Source organism: Salminus brasiliensis, chromosome 1 (genome assembly GCF_030463535.1).
Source record: "Salminus brasiliensis chromosome 1, fSalBra1.hap2, whole genome shotgun sequence".
In the NCBI taxonomy this organism is placed as follows: Eukaryota; Metazoa; Chordata; class Actinopteri; order Characiformes; family Bryconidae; genus Salminus; species Salminus brasiliensis.
The window spans coordinates 20,063,524-20,083,091 of NC_132878.1; the positions used below are offsets into that span (position 1 = coordinate 20,063,524).

Below are 19,568 nucleotides of genomic sequence, written 5' to 3' on the forward strand. Positions count from 1 at the left end.
AGTATACATGTTCTGAATAACCTGACTATTATGAAATTCAGTTTCTCCTTTTTTCCTTTTTCATGAGTCATGTCGTTTAGCTGCTGAAATCAGATAATGATCATTTGCGTACATGTAAACGCACTCTCTGTTTTCCTATCAGCACCCCTACACCCCTCTCTTACCTACTAAAAACAGAAAGTGGAACCTTCTGGACCACTGACAAACGTATTACATAACCATAAATACTTGGTTGCCATGGAGACATCTAAAGGGGGAGAATTAATGCACAACACCCCCCCCCCCATAAAAAAAAATAAACATCCAAAAATCTCCTTTTCCATGGCAACATCCCCAACCCTTTTTTTGCAATGTCATTCGTCCCTCAAAAAACAAGCCCCGCCCCAACCTGAACCCCCGAGTACAATCTCCCCCACTTTTTACCCCACCATCTCCTCTCTCTTCTCATCCTCCACTCACCGCTCAGTTTGCTAACCTTTTATTACATTCTCTTTTTAATTTCTCCTCTTCCTCCCCAAGCTACTGTTTATCTAGACTTCCTCTCTCTCTCCCTCTCGTTTCCTCTCTCTCTCACTCGCTTTCTCGCGGCAGCCGCGACCCCGTCAGCTCTTTATACCCGTCACCATAACAACCACAAATGTTCTGACAGATTTGCTGGCACTGCACTGAGAGGTGCAGCACTAGAGAGAGAGAGAAAGAGAGAGAAAGAGAGAGAGAGAGAGAGAGAGAGAGAGAGAGAGAGAGAGTAAAGAGATATAGGAAAAAAGGCAGAGAAAGCGATGCCATCCACCTACGCGCCTTTGCAATAATAAACGTACGTTCTGTTCTGTTCGTCTCATTGGAGACACTCAACTGTGCTCACCTCACTCCTCTCAAACACACATACACACACACACACACACACATACATGCGCGCGCACAGCACTTCACACCATCCACCATTTTACAAAACTACAGCAAACTCAGACTAGTGCAGATCAGCTTGCTAACTTCTCCCTGAGCCATTCAGAATGGCCCCTACAGCCGCAAGTCCTCCGGCTAAAGCACCATGATAATGCACACTTCTTTGTGAAGTTGCCACCATGCCATGGCCTCCATCTAAAAGTGTGAAAATGCTTTCTGATGCATGGATCTGAAGGTGCTGATTCAAGTGCATAGATTTTGGAATGTCTTGCTCGATTACAAGAATATTCAATAAAGTATTTTCAGCCTGTGTTCAAAAATAGCTTGATGTTGTTCTTGTCTGTATTCTACTGCCATAATGACTCAATCACTTCAAATCATGGTGAGTTTTAAGATTTCATATTCCTAGAGAGTTTCGGAAAGAACCGAATCATGAAATCTGAGAACTTGTGATGCACCAAATAGTGTGGTAAAGAATTGGAATCAAATAAAATCATGTTGTGGTGAAATATGAGCTCTTTTTATGCCCTGAATCATTTCCTAAAGGTTGAATCATTCAAGAGTTCCCAAAAGAATCGGAATTGACTTGAATCACATTGTGGATCTCTTTCTGAGATTCGGAGGGTCCACTGAAATCCTAGTGGATTTCCAAAAGAATGTCAATCCTAAAGAACCTGACTAATTTTATGATTCACCAATGAGTTTCCTAAAGAGTCATAAGGGTAACTGAACCTAACTGATGCAAGATCAAAGATCGACACCCCTAACTTTCTAGTGCGGATAGAAAAATGACAAAGTACAAGCTGTAGCAATGTGGTTAGACTAATCTCTCTCCAACCACCCACCCCCAACCCATACACTCTCTATATCACATTAGCACAGGCGGTTTGGTCCGTTATCACACCGAATCCACCACTTCCAGTACAGGGCAGATAATGAGTGTTTATAGGTTCAGATTGTTTTCTTTCGGTCCGTGTCTGCTTATCACACCATAACCTTCAATATCCACCCCCCTCTACGTCCACACTTCCAGAGGGACCATTCTCTCTTTAGTGCCGGGCGGTGGGAGCAAATTTTCCTCACACAGGAAGTGCAGGGGGAAGTGGACAAGAATTCCCCTGATAGCCTGAAGCTCACGGCTGGCTTGCTCACGGTCCGTCTGGGCGAGATTCTGCATGCTCACATGCTCCAGCAGCTCGCGCATGTTACGGATCGAGTCCAGTGGAAGACACCGGAACACCTGTGGAAAAGAGGAGAGCACAGATTATATCAATCAAATGGGACTAAAGTGATAGTTTAGCAAAAAAGAAAAAGGATGAAAGAATGAATGGATGAAAAATGGATCAACATGCAATATGACTAATCTCAACCAAGCCGACTGGACATTTCAATCTTAACAACTAGAACTTCAGCTCAGTTCTTCCTCTTGTTCTCTTCTTTTGGCATGTATGATGCTGCATCTCCAAAAGCAGAGCCAACTGGGCGAGAGAAATCTGAATGGTGTAGGAAACCTTTTCAGCTTTTGAAAAGGGGTGAAAGTCTCCATGCTGTTTTTGCTTTTCCAAAATGTTCCAAAGTTGCCTACTCAACAGTACCCTTTCAGAACAAAGGACGGCTTTATCACTTTAGCATTCAAATTGTTTCCACGATGCCAAAAACAATGGCAAGTAATATGTAATATACAGTACTGTGAAAAAAATGTAGGCAGCTATGAAAATGAGAATATCTGAGCAGTAAGTGTTTATTTACTCAGTAAGACTCTAATATTAGAATTAATTCAAATAAAATTAATACTCTCCTCATAAATGTTATGTCATTGTGTTCATGAAAACATCTCCAATAGATTTCTTATAGAATGTGAATCCTAAAGAATCTCAAATCAAGCACTGAATTGGTTTCTAAGGAATCAAGGATCAGTTTCCTAAAGAGTCACATGGGTAACTGATTCTAACTGATGCAAGATCAGAGATTTACACCCAGAGAAGTAGTATGATGCCATGTATGATGCTGCATCTCCAGAAGCAGTGCCAACTGAACTAGAGAAATCTAAATGGTGTAGGAAAACTTTTCAGCTCTTGAAAAAGGGTGGAAGTCTCAAAAGCTCTCCACATGAGAGTCTAGTATTTACATTTACATTCATGGCATTTAGCTGACGCTGTTATCCAGAGCGACTCACAAGGTTACTCGTGTTACAGAGGTGGGCCAATGCAGTGTTCGGAGTCTTGCCCAAGGACTCGTATTGGTGTAACGCACCCAGACTAGGAATCGAACCCTGGCCTCCTACATGGTGTAATAGCTCACTGGCAGGTAGTGGTGTTATCTGTTGCGCCACACCATTTATACCTTTGTTGCGCCACACTTATTCATAGGTATCATCCAACACCTGGTTTGGTAAAGCAGCTATTAATGACGTTAAATCAGGAGGTTTGGTGATGGAACTGAACAAATCCTGGGGACATCCAGGTGAAATCTGGGACCAAGCTATATAGACACCTGTCAGGGGGTGGATATATTATGCAGCAAGTCAACAGTCAGATCCTAAAGTTAAGGGGTTGGAAGGAGGAAAAATAGAAAAGCAGAAAGATCTGACCGAATGTTACACAAAATAATAGTTCTTTTTCCTTTCTTTTTTTTATTAAAGATTTAGGATTTACTGAAATTAATGTTTTATACTGGATTAACTACAGAGGCTGTGTTTACTACTTCTCAAGTGAGGAAAAAAACAACAACAAAATGCATTATTTGGGGCAGAGGTGGCTCAGCAGTTAGAGCACCAAGCTACTGATTGGTTGTGGATTCGATACCTGGGCTCAGTAAGCTGCCACTGTTGGTCCCTGGAGCAAGGCCCTTTACCCTCTCTGCTCTTTAGGCGCGGCAGCGGTGACTGCATTTGCTCACTAGTGTGTGTATGTGTGTTCACTCCTTAAATGGGTTAAAGACGCCAAAGAGGCCAAATTTCATCTGTGTCCAACACAAATAGTGAATATGGGTGTCTTTGCAGAAGACGGTCAATAAGCCCACATTACTCGTTAAGTACATATGCCCTGTAGGTCCAGTGCTAAAGTAAAGAAGCAATCTTCAGCTGCCAAAGTGGTTTTCCTGACCAGCCGTTCTTTTTGATTCTATCACCACTACCTTTTAAAGGGAAATCTGTCTCCTGTTGAAGTTCTAAAAGCTGCTTTAGAAGCCAGTCACTGATTACTCCCTAATGAATGTTTGGAACATATTTAATATAGTCTATCAAAAATATCCTGCGTGTGGCAGCTTTTACACCTTGCTCAACACAGGTGAACAGGTGTGCAAGGTCCTGCTGCAAGGTGGAAGCAAGGAATGAAAATAGCAGAGTGTGTTCATCCAGCACGGTACACCATCTGTTCCTGTTGCGTCTGCTCTGCTCAAATGGTTAAATCTGTCCACCTTCACACACTAAAATAGCTGTTTCTTTATTTAGTCATGTAACTCCCACTAATAAGTCATTACTGAGGTAATTGCTCTCCATAAACTACTGGAGTGAACTTCAGAGAACATATTGCAGTGTACTGTTCCTACCTCAGCCCTGTAAAATTCCTGGAAATCAATATTTAGGAAATGGATAGCTAGCTTTATTGGATAAAATAAACCAGTTCAAAACTTTTAAAAAAAGTTTTTTGAAAAGCCATCATATCTATTCTGTCCAATGAAAAAACATCTCCAAAATGCTGACTTTACAGGAGAAGGCAAGCATTTTCCTAACTTTGAATGGAAGTCAGTGTAAAATAAGAGTCTTTTCTGAGTAATTTTGAGCATTTCAAGTTATTTACACAGTGTACAGAGCAGCAACAGGGTTCCAATCATGGAGAAAACTGGTAAAAACTGACAAATAGGGAGATCAATTGGTTTTCAATTGGAAAAAAACATGGTTTTCATTGGACAGCAGCGAAATGGCTTTGCTTGGATTCTGAGTCACTTTGTGTTGAGGAAGAGAAATTAATCGGACAAAAAAAAAAAATAAAAAAAATAAAAAGCATTATTATTTTATTCAGCCTCTGGTAGTGCTTTGCAAACCTTCACAGGCAAAATGGCCCATCTCTGTTGTCTCTGTAGTCGGCATAGCCACAACTAAGCTGTCTGGACAGCTGCGTTCTACTAGACCTTAAAAGAAATCTCCAAAAAATGAGTTTGTCTAAAACGTGTCTAGGAATAGATTTTATTCTGGGGACTATCCAGGAAATTCCTGGACAGGTGTCTACCAAACATATGCAATGGGCAATGGACAAAACACAAATGCACACACACACACACACACACACTTCTGGGATACAAGGAATCTCTGAATCCCATCATACCGTTTCATAGATGGAAGCATTTGTTTGGGCAGTTTTGTTCCAGACGTTGTTGAAGAAATGATCGCTGACTGGATCTTCAATATCAATAGCTGGGTCAGAATCTGCTCCCAACAGGACCCTGAAAAATGAAGAGAGAGAATTGCAAAATCTGTTTTAATCAGAAATCCTAACATAGTATCAGAGAATGCCATGCCCAACAGCTGCATGGTCGCAAGAGGTTTCTGGAGGCCGTTAAGGACATGATATGAATCTAATGTTATAATATCCATCAAAAAAGACAATCAAACAAAACCCTACAGGTAAACAGTTTGCTGGTTTATTGTGGGTGTGTTATTGGCTTTTAAGCAAAAATCATACACGGTTGCTGTCCATTTACATTACAATGGTGCACAATTAGTCCATCTGGTTTAGTCCATCTAAACCATCTTAAGAGGTGGACTGTAAAGCTGTGGATGTGAGCGGACAGCGGCAGCTGGCTTCTTTCTGAATCCAGTTTTATTCTCCTTTTATGAGACTCTGTATATAACCCCACACTTCAATTCTTCTCTCCCATAAATACATTGTCATATTGAACATTTTCATAGGCCCTAAACTAGAACCCTGTGGGACTCAAGCTATGCTAAAGCAAAGCTACAGTTTAAAGGATTAAAAAAGGTGGGTTCAAAACTGATGTGAGCGACTGAAGCCCCACCCCACACCATCACAATGACACGTAAATGTGTCAGAGCGCCATCAAAAATCCTACTCAAAATGTTTATGCGCTAGTGTCTGCTCTCTGTACACATAGTTAGCAACAATGTATATGGTGTAAGACACTGTATAAGACACTGCAATCTAAATAAATGGGCAAATGTATGCTGCATAGCTAAGAAACAGGGTAGAATTCATCCCAAGCCTGAATTTTATCTATAGCTAAGATAACAGTACATTATCATGTCTCATACAGAGAACTTTTCCTTTAAGAGTGAGATGGCCAGGTTCTGTTTTGCAGCCTATACTTTCAAAAAGAAGGTGCTAAAAATGTGATCCTACTGTTTAAATATGTACTCTTACTCCTAGTGACACAACTAAATTAAGTATAGAATAAAGCACAATCAAATGAATACAATTAATGTTGGGAGTAAATAGCAACTCAGCAGCTACAGGTTTCACTTGCTGTATCAATATACTGATATGGCCAATAAGAGATAAAACAGGTCGAATAAAAAGGAAAAAAAGTTGAAGATTATTTTTGGAATATCTTCAGAAGTATCTGCACTCCATGTATGGCTTGGGCTTAGAAAAATGTACAGTTCTGCAGCAGCTGAATCGTTTGAGTAAGCTCATTACTGAGGGAAAAACTCTAACCACTGAGTTAGAGTTAGACTGAGTCAGCTCTTCTACAGAAAGGTAAAGGCTCTAAGGTGGAAGGCATGGGGAAGCTGAAGTTGGTGTAAGTCTTACAAATCTTCTAATGTGCAGAGACGAGAGACGCTGTGACTGGAAGGGAAAGGAAATTCCAAGTGAAGCTTAGAATGGTCCTGAATACAACGGGAGCACAGCACTTAACATTAATAACACCAAAATATTTTCATGCTAAGCAGAAAACCAGGATATTAGGATAGATACCGTTTTTCTTTACAGATCACAGATCAGTAAAGCGCATTAGAAACTATTAACTATTACTGTTATCTGTTTTGTCCCAGAGCTAAAAAAAGGCTATTTTCTCATCACTCTTCATTCCTGTAATGCTGATATACTGTATGTAAATGATCTCGGCTGTTCTGCTTCGCACTTCATTCAAATAGCAATTCAAATGCACCATTCTCTTGTACAAACGTTTGGTTCTTGAAGGAAACAAAAGTGGTTCTTCTATTGCATGATTCAAAGATTCTGAACTACTATCTGAATGCACCTTTCATTAATAATAGTGTATAATGTCGGAGCAAGCAAGAGGTGTTGAACTGCTGTAGGCAGAACAGGCAGATTTACAGTGGGGTCCAAATTAGGGGTGTAAGAAAATATCTCTGCTCTTGAGTATCACAATATTATGTTTCACAACATTGTATCAATTCTCAAAAACACAGAATTAATTAATATGCAAAGACTCATGGCAGACAGTGGTCATTTTCTTGTGTTGTGTCCAATCATTAAAAAGTAAACTTTTCTTGTACTCAGATTTTATGCATATGATGGTGTTTTTTATGACAGTTTTCCTAAAATTTGCTAAAAACAAATATGTATCTGCAATATATCTCAGCAATAGAACACAAGAGAGAGAGTGTATCATCGTATAATCACAGCATGGCTGTGATGAAGCAGACACAAGCTGAAGGAGAGTGCTGCATTTCATTACAGCAGTGCTGTTTTTTAACACTCAACCTCCAGCGTTCTTTTGTTTTTCTACAACAGTTTGAGAAACAAATAAAGTACGAAATATAGAAATTGAGCCGTAATTAGTCACTTAGTTCTAATGTTAGCTTTTTCTTCCTTCAAATTATAGCCAGTTCCTTAACAAGCAGCTTTTGCTACATCACAGTAACGAACTCCACTCACTGCACAGCCTGCAGCTCCTCCTGCAGCTCTTTACACAGACCAACTCATTAAACTCAGTTTCCCACATTTTTTTTCCTTGTCCGTTTGTGTTTTTGTTATTGTGTATTCTTGTCTTAATCCGTTTAGTTTCATTTCAGGTCATTCTTATGCTACTAGTTTAACAGCACTCAGATGAGTGATACAGTGTAACTTTTGTATTATGCAATATATTAAATCATAACCTCAGTGTCATAATTCACATCATATCACCAGTTTCCTGCCAATACACAGCCCTAAACCCTAATGTCTAAGAACTCTAAAATTTGAAATTTTGTCTTTCATTTTACATTTTAAAACAAAGTCAGGTTATAACCAATAAAAGAAGAAGGGGTCTGGGATTCTGCACTATTTCCAGCTCACTGTTAAAGTCCTTAGTTAAAAAATGTCTGATGGCTTTTGCATTCTGTCCTTAAAGCAAATGCTAATAAATATTACAATTCATGTTTCAAATGTCAAAGATTCTACTGAAGCTGATATTATTTGTAAGAAAAGAGAAATAATAGTTACAAAAGAATGTGAATAGAAGCATTGTCACTTCTAATGGGAGCTTTTGGACCTCACTGTATGCCAATGTGTCTGTTTTCATGACTTCACAAAAGCACTTCATTCAAAGTGGGCTGTTTTTTGCAGCTTCCATATACAAACTGTATGGACTGGGGTTTGAACAGAGCACACTGTACACTGCTGGTTGTTGGTTACTGTCCCTCTGCAGTTGGTGTGCTCTGTACGTGTGCATGTGACCCATACATGTGATCGGTACTGATGCCCATCACAGCCACACTCACAGGCAAATGTATTGGAATGTGATTCATCACAACAACAGTGACACACTGTCTTATAACTCACCCCTACTACTGAAACCGGCAACCCAATACACACATACACACACAAACAAGGTGACCTCCCAAACCCAGCTGAGTTTCCCCTCATGCTGTGGAAGGTGTTGTAGGCATGCGCTCCACTGCCAGCCTCTCACCGTTTCCCATAGCAACTCAGAGATGTGCTGCTAGCTGGCAGGAAGGAACACAGCGTGCCAAACACACACACATACACACACACACAGGAGAGGAAGTTAGATGGAGGCGAAATGAGCTACAGAACCCACACACAATCACACATACACACACAGACACAGTCACCCAGAGATACAGTGAAAATGGGACCCCTAACAATCGTATAAGACCTGATATGCGACTAAACACTGTGGGTCTGAAAGGATGCAGAACTGACCAGGAAGCTCTTGTTGAGAAAAGGAAACAGACAAAAGAGAAGAGCACTGAATCAAATCCAACTGCTGAAGCTGCTGGTGTTCTCAGAGCAATGACCTGAGCACCCAGAGTCCAGACCTCAACATCATTGGATGTGTTTTTTGATGATGAGAAGACAAAAATGGTCCAATTAATATTAATGTGTGGATGTCTCTGCAGGATCTGAAATGGGGTCTTCTGAAAATGAATGGAAGCTGTAGTAAAGGTAAAGGGTGGACTCACTAAATAATTCTGTGGAATTATCATCTACAATATAGGAGTGAAGAAACTATGAAAAACTCATATCAAATATTAACATATAATAAACAGATCATAACTCTCACACAAACATTTTTATCATGTTTTTCCCCCCACTGTCCTGAAAAAGGCAGGAAAACCTTACTGTCTTTTTAAACAGATTTGAACATATGGACTTTTGATGTTCATTTGAACGACACTGAGGGATGGAGGGAATATAGCTACAAAACTAAAGAAACGGCCATGCTTGTCTTTTAAAAATGTAATTAATAGAAATGTGATACACCTACATTTATTACTACTTAAATTCCAACACCCTTAGAGAGGAGTTTGGGGGAACCTTATTTAATCAGAGACTCCTCAGAGTGTAGATCATCTGTTCAAAGTGGAGAACATATAAGAAGTGTGTGTGTGTGTGTATATTATATATATATATATATATATATATATATATATATATATATATATATATATATATATATATATGGCATCTTGGTATAACAAAGGAAATGGCTACACTGTGTTAGCACAGTGAAAATGCTATGTGGTGAACTAAAATCAAGAGTGTGAGAATGTGGGTAATAAGCAGGTACAGCGTTGTTCGACTCTCTGACTGTGATAATCCTACACCCACTCTCTGCCCACTCACTGGGTCAGCCTGCACAATCTCCTGTGCATTTAGCACACTGTTAGCTCTGTGCTGGATTAAAGCAGCAGTTCTACGGTCTCTTCAAAGCCACACACACACACACACACACACACACACACACACACACACACACACACACACACACACACACACACACACACACACACACACACACACACTCACTCACCCAGGAGCTGTTAGGATCTTATCCCCCAAATCCAGGGCTTCACAACATCCCTCCATGTAGATCTGCATTTGTGTGTGTGTGTGTGTGTGTGTGTGTGTGTGTGTGTGTGTGTGTGTGTGTGCTGTATCCCTTTAAGCTTTCTTTACTCAAGTGTCACGCCAATACCCAAAGCATAATGCTGAGTTACAGATGGTTTCATAAAATGTAAACACACACACACACTCAAACACTACAGAGACACTATCTTTTACTCTCTCTCACACTCACACACACTCTCACACACACACTCTCACACACACACTCTCACACACACACTCTCACACACACACTCTCACACACACACTCTCACACACACACACACACTCACACACTCACACACTCACACACACTCACACACTCACACACTCACACACTCACACACTCACACACTCACACACTCACACTTAGATTCTTAATACTGAAAATCAAAACAGGGTCACAAATATACATACACACACTTAGATTATTAATTATGTGGTGTTGAACATCCCATGTTCCTTAACTTCCTGTTAGTGATCATGATTGACCACAGCTGGTGGTACAGCTTCTCTCAGTCCACATAAAAGGGCTTGTTTAATAGCACTCACTGGACTGATCAACACACAGTACAAGGGGGAAAGTCCAAAGAACTGAGAAGGATGACTGTAGATTTACAGATATTTTATTTAACTGCAGATTCCAAGATCATAATTTCAAACAGAAGTTGTTGCAATTGTAAGTACAAGTTACTGGGATGTGTAGCCACTTTGCCATGATCTGGAAGAACACCCAGACGCTCACCCTGGGCTAAAAGGAAATTGGTTCAGATGGCCAGAACAACCTAAGAACCACCAAGACACAAGCCTGCCATGGAAGCTGAAAGCTGCTGGAACATCAGGTACACTGTCTGCAGTCTACAGTCCAAGGACTGAGAGGCTGCTGTCCAAGAAAGAAACTCTTGCTTCAAAATCGACACCTTCAAGCTCGGCTAAAGTTTGCAGCTGACCAGCTGGACAAAGAAAAAAGCCTTCTGGAGGAAAGTTTTATGGTCTGCTGAGACAAAGCCTGAATTGTTCGTCTACAATGACCAGGGGTACTGTTTGCTCGAAAAAGTAAAGGTGGCGCATTCAGCCCCAAGAATACTACACCAACTGTTAAGCATGATGGTGATAACATCATTCTCAGGGGCTGCTAGTGGAACTGGTACACTGCACAAAGTAGATGGAATAATGAAGGAGGATTACTTTAAAATCCCTCAGACTTATAACCTCAAACTATCAGCGAGGCAGTCGAAACCTGAACAGAACAATGACTCCAAACACACATCAAAGGCAGTTGTGGAAAGGATAAAGCAGGGCCAGCATTAAGCTTTTGGAAGTCCTTACCTCAACCCTATTGGAAATATGTGAACTGTGCATAAAATTTGGGTCTGTGCCAGGAAAACAACAAATTGAATTCCAACTCTATCAATCGTGCCGACGCGAGTGGCCAAATACCCAGTTTTTAAGCTGGGACATTTTGGAACTGAAAGTATAGGAAAACAAACACACTCCACTCACCGGAAGCACTCTTTGCGCAGGGCGAGTGCGAGTGGTCCTGCCTCGTACTCTTCTCCATTCATGCGGGACGGGACCCTCTCCTCGTCCTCCACCAGTATGGCCAGCTCACTGTCCCGTGAGCCCAGCATGCTCCGGTCATTAATGTTAGCCGAACCTAAGGAGAGAGAAAGGCAGGAGGAACTTTACAGCCCTCACGAATAAATGCATGTGTGTGTTGGTATGTTCAGGAAAGGGGTTGTCATAAATGTATTACTTCCCAAATACACTTCGAAATCCTTCTGGATATGGCGTACTTGTAGGAGCCCTTTATGTTACAGCATACACAGACCAGCCAAAACAATAAAAGCACCTGCTTAATATTGTGCAGGTCCCCAATGTGCTGCCAAAACAGCTTTGACCAGTCAAAGATGCCAAGCTCTGACCTTTGAAGATACTAGTAGCAGATCTCAAGTCCTGCAAGTTGCAAGGCAGACCTTCATGGACCGCATTAAAGAGCCTTAGGCACCCATGACCCTGTTTTTAGCTCAGTTGTCCTTTCTTGAGCACTGTACACTGGGGATACCCCACAAGACCTGCCGTTGTGGAGATGCTCTGACCTAGTTGTGTAGCCTTCCTAACTGCTTGTAAATATGGCTCAGATCCTTAGAAATTCAACTTCACAAAATGACTGTTGACTTTCTGCCTGATATGTCTGTCCCACCACAGCTTCATGTAATGACTGATCAGTGTATGATAGGCAGCCGCAGATTGTGTACAGAGCGTGTCTTTTCGTCCTTAAGCTGCCCACAATTATCAAGACTTTGTCCCTTGCACTATGCACAGATATTCGCCCCATCATGCGTATGTGCATCTGGGCATTGGCTAATAATGGGACATTTTATTAGCAGATGAAAATATGTTTTACTAAAATATGCAATCTCTGTTAACTTCACACTTTTCCAGGACTTTGCTAATATGTGTTCATAATCCCCCCCCCCCCTACTTGTTTGTGTTATATCCCTGGTGGCTCAGCGGTTACGGCACTGGCCTATTTATAACAGGTTAGTAGGTTTGTTACCTGGGCAGGCCAAGCCCTTGAGAAAGGCCCTCACGCCATCCTGCTCCCTGGGAGCTGCAGCAATGGCTGCCCACCTCTCCGGGCATGTTTGCTTACCGTCACTGCGTGTGTTTGATCGCTAGTATGTATGTGTTCACTGCACAGATGGGTTAAAGACAGAGGCCACCCTTTCATCAGTGTGGTTAAATGGGTGTCTTGTCTTGTCTTGTCCTTATGTCCAGACTTGTATGAGTGACGATGAACAATACATGTTCATAATGGTAGCCTTGAAATGTTATTTTCAGGGTGTTTTCCACAACTAGAAAATTGCTCTACAAATTCCCAGGTTTTCAAGATCACATGGGAACCCTGCTTTTAGTGTATTAGACTAGAAGCTTCTAAGGCTCGAAGCAAAACACACAAAAAAACACATGCCCTGGCTGATTATGGGTTTAGAGGAAAGGTGTAAATTTAGTTTACATCAACAAAATGTACCATGAAAAATGTCAGTTATTGTGCATTTAAGAGTAATATATGTAAATGATCTATCTCTGCTCTGATGTATTACACTGCTTTGTATTGTGCCTCGTTAAAAAAAAACAGTTCAGGCTGAAATGTTTCTTATAACTTGCAGCATGAATGGGTGGGACTAAAGTGCTTCAGACTTAATGCATCAGTAAAGATGCTGTTTTTTGTGACTAGGGTCACATGAGTTATGAATACCAATATGCAGACTGGAATTGAATACTACAATAGAAATGAATAATCAAGCTGAAAGCAGAAGGGGAAAATGATGCCTGAACATGCTTATTTTGAGATTAACATGCTTAAAATTAATAGAGCTACACAATGTTCTGTGAGCAATGCCATAGAAGAACCAAGTGAAGAACCTTTTTTGAAGATTTAAAACAATCTTTACTTGATGCAAAGGTTCATACACACACACACACACACACACACACACACACACACACACACTAGAAATCTCTAGAAAATGGTTCTTTATGAAAGCAAAAGTGGTTCTTCTATTGTATCGCTCAAAGAACCACTTGTAACGCCTTCATTTTTACAGGTGCAGTTCACACGGGGTTCAACTTTCAGAGGAAGAAAGAAAGTTCTGAGATGTTTCAATGACCAATCTGAATTTTTACTTTCCACCAGAAGATGGAGGTAAAGAGTAGGTCTGCAATAGGGCTGCAGGTGTTGGGCCTACACCTTGTTTTGAAGTTACAGGGTGTTTAATGATGGGCATAATCATTAATAATAATCATTAGTAGTATGCACTGTTGAGTCTTAGTCCTTCGTGCCTTATTCACTCACTCTGTGGATTCACTGGTCAGAACGTGATCTAAAAAGACTGGATCGGTGGACGCGTGTTCTCACCAATAATGTAGCAGCGGTCATCAGCGATCAGGGCCTTGCTGTGGACGTAGATGAGTTCAGTAACGGGCGTCTGGCCAAGCTCAGAGTGTGTGCGCACACCACACAGAGAGATATACTGCGTCCATTCATCCTGCACTGGAAGACACAGAGAGAGCACAGTCGCCTTGACGATCACTGTAAGAGCTTCCCTGATTGGCTGACTGGGCAACTGACAAAAATGACACTTACTCTGTTCCTTCAGTCTGGACAGAATGGAGCACTCGCCGCGGTTCATCGTCCTGAAGATCAAAACAGTTACATTTCACATCACCATGATGTAATCTACACTACTCACCTTTATCACCTATGTGAAAAAGTCATAGGACCACTATAATGAATAAATTGGTTGCGCCTCCTGCAGCCAAAGCCTTCCCATGACTGGAGATTAGTCTTTCACACCGCTGTGAAAGAATCCTGGCCAATTCTTCTTTTCACAGTACTTTTAAAACAGCCACATTGGGGGGCTTTTGAGCATGAACTGCCAGTTTAAGGTCCTGGCACAGGACCTTTTTAGTCCTTTACAGGTTGATTTGCTCTTGTGCTTCAGATCATTAGTTTGCTTCAGATCTCAGACTAATGGCCAGAAATTCTCCCGCAGGATCATCTGGTAGAGAGCAGAAATCATGGTTCTGTAAACCCCATAATCACACTACCACCACCATGTTTAACCGCTGCAATGATATTCTTATTACCAAATGTGGAATGTGGTACTTTTACACCAGATGTAATAGGAACTGTGTTTTTCGAGCCTGTACGCTCCTCTTGGTTAGCAGTAGCTTTCTTTTCGCCCTGCAATTCTCCCAGGAATACTATTTTTGCCTCTTTGTAATGATGGAATGACTGTGTCTTAGCTGGCCTTATCTGAAGTGAGTGGGGCCTGAGTTCCTCTGATGTTTCTCTACATTCTTTCTGGATCAGTCATCACTACGTTCATGGAGGAATTCAGGTAGGCTAGCCACTCCTGGGAAGATTCACCATGGTTTCATAGTTTCTCCATTTTGAGATAATGGCTTTCACTGTGGATTCCAGAGTCCCAGAGCCTTCACTGATTTATACATTTACATTTCTATTCAAACCCCATTTTCTTTTGTCATTTCTTTGGATTGCGGCATTGTGTGCTGCTTGTTGACACCTTTTAGCCCACTTCACACTGCTAAAAAGGTTCTATTTAACTGATGTTCAGAACAGCACCGGCTGTAATCAAGCCTGGGTATATCTCTAATCCCTATTATTAATTAAACTTGGTTAACTGGCTGGCTGAGTAACTAAGAAGGCAGGTCACACAGGGAAGGTCACACAGGGCCAACTGCTGTTGGATAGCCTCCTTTTATACAAAAAATTAAATGATCATTTATGAACTAGATTCTGTGTTTACTCAGGTTATCTTTGTCTTATTTTCATATTTTATTTTAAGACATGAAATAAAGAAAAAAAAAAACTTCTATGTTTCAGGGGTCCTGGCTTATGTGGTTACCCCCATGTTGGGGTGTGTGTGTACCTGTAGGTAAAGTGCAGTATTGCTTGTATTGCTCTGCCTCCTCCTTCAGCAATTTCACCCTCAAACCCAGGCAGAAGAGGAACCACCACAAACACCCGGTATTTCTTCTTCTCACTGCATGAATACACACACACACACACACACACACACACACACACACACACGTACACACGTACACACACACACACACACACACACACACACATACATATTTTATACAAGTGTAGTGTGTATTTTTTTACAGTGTAGTGTGTGCACACATACACACACACCTGTGAGCGCGCAGGATCCTCTTAACGATTGCATCTCCAATAGTGTTGTGAACACTCTTCTGGTCTGCACAACTGATGAAGAACTGGTTCTGAGGACAATGGAAATGTCCTACTATTAATAATGCTGTTATAATGGTGTAATAAATGATGATTAAATATGTTTGATTGTAATAATGAAGTGCTTTGTACCACGATACCCCATCACGTGGCTCGAGTTCTGTGTAATCATGCCTCAAGTACAGTGAACATGTCTCAAGTAATGTAATGTGATATATTGTGGCTTAAGTACTGTGATACCAAATCACATCTCAAATAATGATGTGATATGTCTCAAGTATCTCAGGTGCAGGCTATTTGGTAAAAATGTCATCAATATTTATTACAACATTTTGTTAGTCAAATCAGTGTCCTTTAAGCCCTGACAATATCCACAGCATGTTCACAATATGACAAAATACTGTCATATTGCGCAGCCCTAGGCCCAAGTACTGTGATATCATTTCGTGGCTCAAGTATTGTGATCTCAGATCCTGGATCAAGTACTAGGACATACCGTGTCTCATGTACTACAGTATTAACATTTTGTGGCTCTATACTATGACATCATATCATGGCTCAAGTACTGCAATATCAGTCTCAAGTAGTGTGCCATCAGCAATTAACATTAGCAATTTCTGACTGACCTATTCCTTTAGGACCCTGAAGCACAAACAGAATGGGCGGGTGGCACATGATCATTATGTTGGCAGCTGAATGCAGTCACATGAGGAATCAGAAACAGAGCGTGCCATACAGCTCTCCAACAGTGGCAAACTGTGTGTGTGTGGTTCAGTGAGGAAAGACACACACAAACACACACAGGAAGGCCTGCATGTGTGTTTATCTGTGCTACAGTGTGACGTGTGTCTATTCTGAAGGACATGCTACTCAGCCAATAATGCATTTGGCCTCTTTAGTTTATTTGTCTGTTGTATGTGTGTGTGTGTGTCTGTGTGTGTGTGTACCTCTAGGTAGATGTAATGCTGGCTGTTCTCGATGGTGTGCAAATACGCATTGAGGATGGAACACTCGCACGTTCCTGCTGACCAGCGATCCACTGAGCGCAGAACCTTTAGAAGGAAGGAAATAGGGGGGGGAGAAATGAAGAAAGAAAACATCAGAGTAAGATAGGAGAGAGAAGAGTGGGAGGAGAGGAGGCAGCATAATGTGCCATTGTGTGCTAGCAACACGAAACGCTACACTCTCCAAAACGAGGGTGGGGCACGATCACAAACACTTTTATTCTCAGTTATGTAGAACTAGTCTTGATAAGGCTGAGAGCTGCACATTTGTGGAGTTGAAGGTCAGATCAGGAGATGGTTCATGTCTGACGTTAATGTGTACACATAAATGCTGTCAATGTTAACACATTAATAATGTATTCAAGGGATCAATTATTATTTTATTACTCCTTGTTTGACTCTTTAAACCCTTAGTAGCAGAGGCTTGCTGTATGTTTCTATGACTATTCATTTAGTTCAAATATAGCTTTTACATGACTTTCAAAGGCAAAACCTTCAAAAGACTATGCTGGACAGTGTTTATGGGAGACCTATAGATAAACCAATAAGCAGCAAACTAAGAAAAGCAACAGCAATGTTGAGAGCCATCTCCGTTACAGTACTGTGGAAAAGCTTAGACCCCTTAAGCACCTTATTTAAAACCAATCAGGTTTTACTTGTACAAATCCCAGATCACATTAGAATGGATGCAGGTAACCATAAACACAACAAAAAGCAAGAGTAACCAGAATTTCTCATTTTGAAGAAAGTATTTGAGATCTTGTGAGCTAATTTGGTAGGCAAAGCTTGGTTCCAGGTTCGTCCTGGACATCCCCAGCATTTACATTTACACTGAAGGCATTTAGCAGATGCTCTTATCCAGAGCGACTTATGAAAGTGCTTCACTGTTTACTCAGAAAATACCCATAGCTACTTTGTATTGGCTAGGATCCAAACGATACCTCTAAGCTTTGACGCTCCTAAATATAAAAGTCAGTATGGGTGTGTTCAATTTAATCACCAGCTCACCAGGTTTAATACCAGTACTGATTTCACCAAACCTGGTGATGGACAGATAACTATAAATAATACTAGAATACCACGAGGAGAGCTTTGGGGATGTGTTTATCCTAATATTGGTGTTTTAATAAGCAAATATTGAAAACTTACTCATAAGGAGGCTTTTCATTCTAATTTTCCAAAACTTTTGCATTTTTTTACATTTACATTATATTTACTCGTATTACAGTGTTGGGCCAATGTAGTGTTGGGAGTCTTGCCCAAGGACTCTTATTGGTGTAGCACAACATAGTCACCCAGACCGGGTGAACCCCAGTCTCCTACGTGGTGTGGTAGCTCACTGACACTTTTTTACATAAAGTGAATCTGGCAGTTACATGATTACATGATGAATGGACCAAGAGACTTACTTTCTGTCCGTGGAAATGTGGTATGTGACAGATATAAGAAACAGTGATTATTTTTAACATGTAGCCACTCTAATTGGACGCTAATATTGTGTTTGTGGTGCTAATGCTAATATTGAAATTGTGGTCACCCTATATAAGGTCTTAATATTTAGGGTTATGTTGGCTCTGCATTCACATAATGAAAATAATGTTACCAAATTCTGGAACACACATTCTAATTCTAAGGTTTTTTGTACACTCCTCCAGTTATGACAAAACACAATGCTTGAAGAAAAAAAAATCAAATTTGAGAGAATAAAACAAATGATTTATTGCAACTATGCAATTATTATTATTATTGTTTTTATTTTTAAACAGGCTGTAATTCATATATAATTCAGCTACTGTAGGTGGAATACCATTGACCTCTGTACTTTACCCTGATTGTCACTGTCCAGTTGCTTATATGTGCATATTTAAAATATTTGTGTATGTGTATGTAAAACATGTGCGTGTGTTAGGTGAACCTGCACAGAGGCTTTGGCTGCTCCAGGCACAGTGAAGGGAAGGGTGTTGGCAGTAGTGTGACTCTTGGGCAGCAGGCACGGGTAGAACTTATCTTTATACTTGCTCTTAAATATCTGAAAAACAGCAGCAGATCAGTCAAGAACACTATCGGCTCCAGTGCCTCCAGTGTAAGATCAGGTTACATTCATTTGGACCCCTGACCTTGGTGAAGTTCCATCGCTGGATGAAGTGACGTGCCAGGTCTCTTGCCGCCTTCCCATGGAGCACTGCTCCAAGGTCACGCCACGGGATACGAGGCACCTGGGTCCGATCCACGTTATCTGCGAGAGAACACACATATGTTACTGTTGTGACATCGAAGGTCATCCAGCTTGTTACATAATGCTGTAACTGATGCGGCACAATCGTCTTTTTTGCAGCCAGTGTTACAGCTACAATAACAGCTTTAAAATCATTGTGGTGCTCCACTGACTTGTAGTAGGGAGAAAAGCACCTCCAGCATTCCCATTCTGGGCTCAGCGTGCTGCAAGCGACACTATGTAATTTTTAAGAAGCAGGCACAGGTTGTCCACTAGTACAACTACAGTGCATAGTGGCAGCCATTATGCGAAGGAGCAGCTTTATGCCATTGTTCTTTAGTAGT

The 19,568-nt window shown here is 41.0% G+C and overlaps 1 protein-coding gene across 2 annotated transcripts in view; it reads right to left on the reverse strand.

The window, feature by feature from the left end:
- Positions 1-428: 428 nt before the first annotated feature.
- pld2 (phospholipase D2) overlaps positions 429-19,568 on the reverse strand; it is a 59,130-nt gene continuing 39,990 nt past the window's right edge. For both annotated transcript variants that reach the window (XM_072674301.1, XM_072674293.1), the window contains exons 16-25: positions 19,127-19,245; positions 18,925-19,038; positions 16,953-17,057; positions 15,949-16,037; positions 15,677-15,790; positions 14,368-14,417; positions 14,140-14,274; positions 11,721-11,874; positions 5,229-5,346; positions 429-2,143 (exon numbers count right to left, since the gene is read on the reverse strand). In XM_072674301.1, coding sequence (XP_072530402.1) covers positions 1,919-2,143; positions 5,229-5,346; positions 11,721-11,874; positions 14,140-14,274; positions 14,368-14,417; positions 15,677-15,790; positions 15,949-16,037; positions 16,953-17,057; positions 18,925-19,038; positions 19,127-19,245 — 1,223 coding nt within the window. In that variant the 3' untranslated portion in view covers positions 429-1,918. The remainder of the gene's footprint in view (positions 2,144-5,228; positions 5,347-11,720; positions 11,875-14,139; positions 14,275-14,367; positions 14,418-15,676; positions 15,791-15,948; positions 16,038-16,952; positions 17,058-18,924; positions 19,039-19,126; positions 19,246-19,568) is intronic.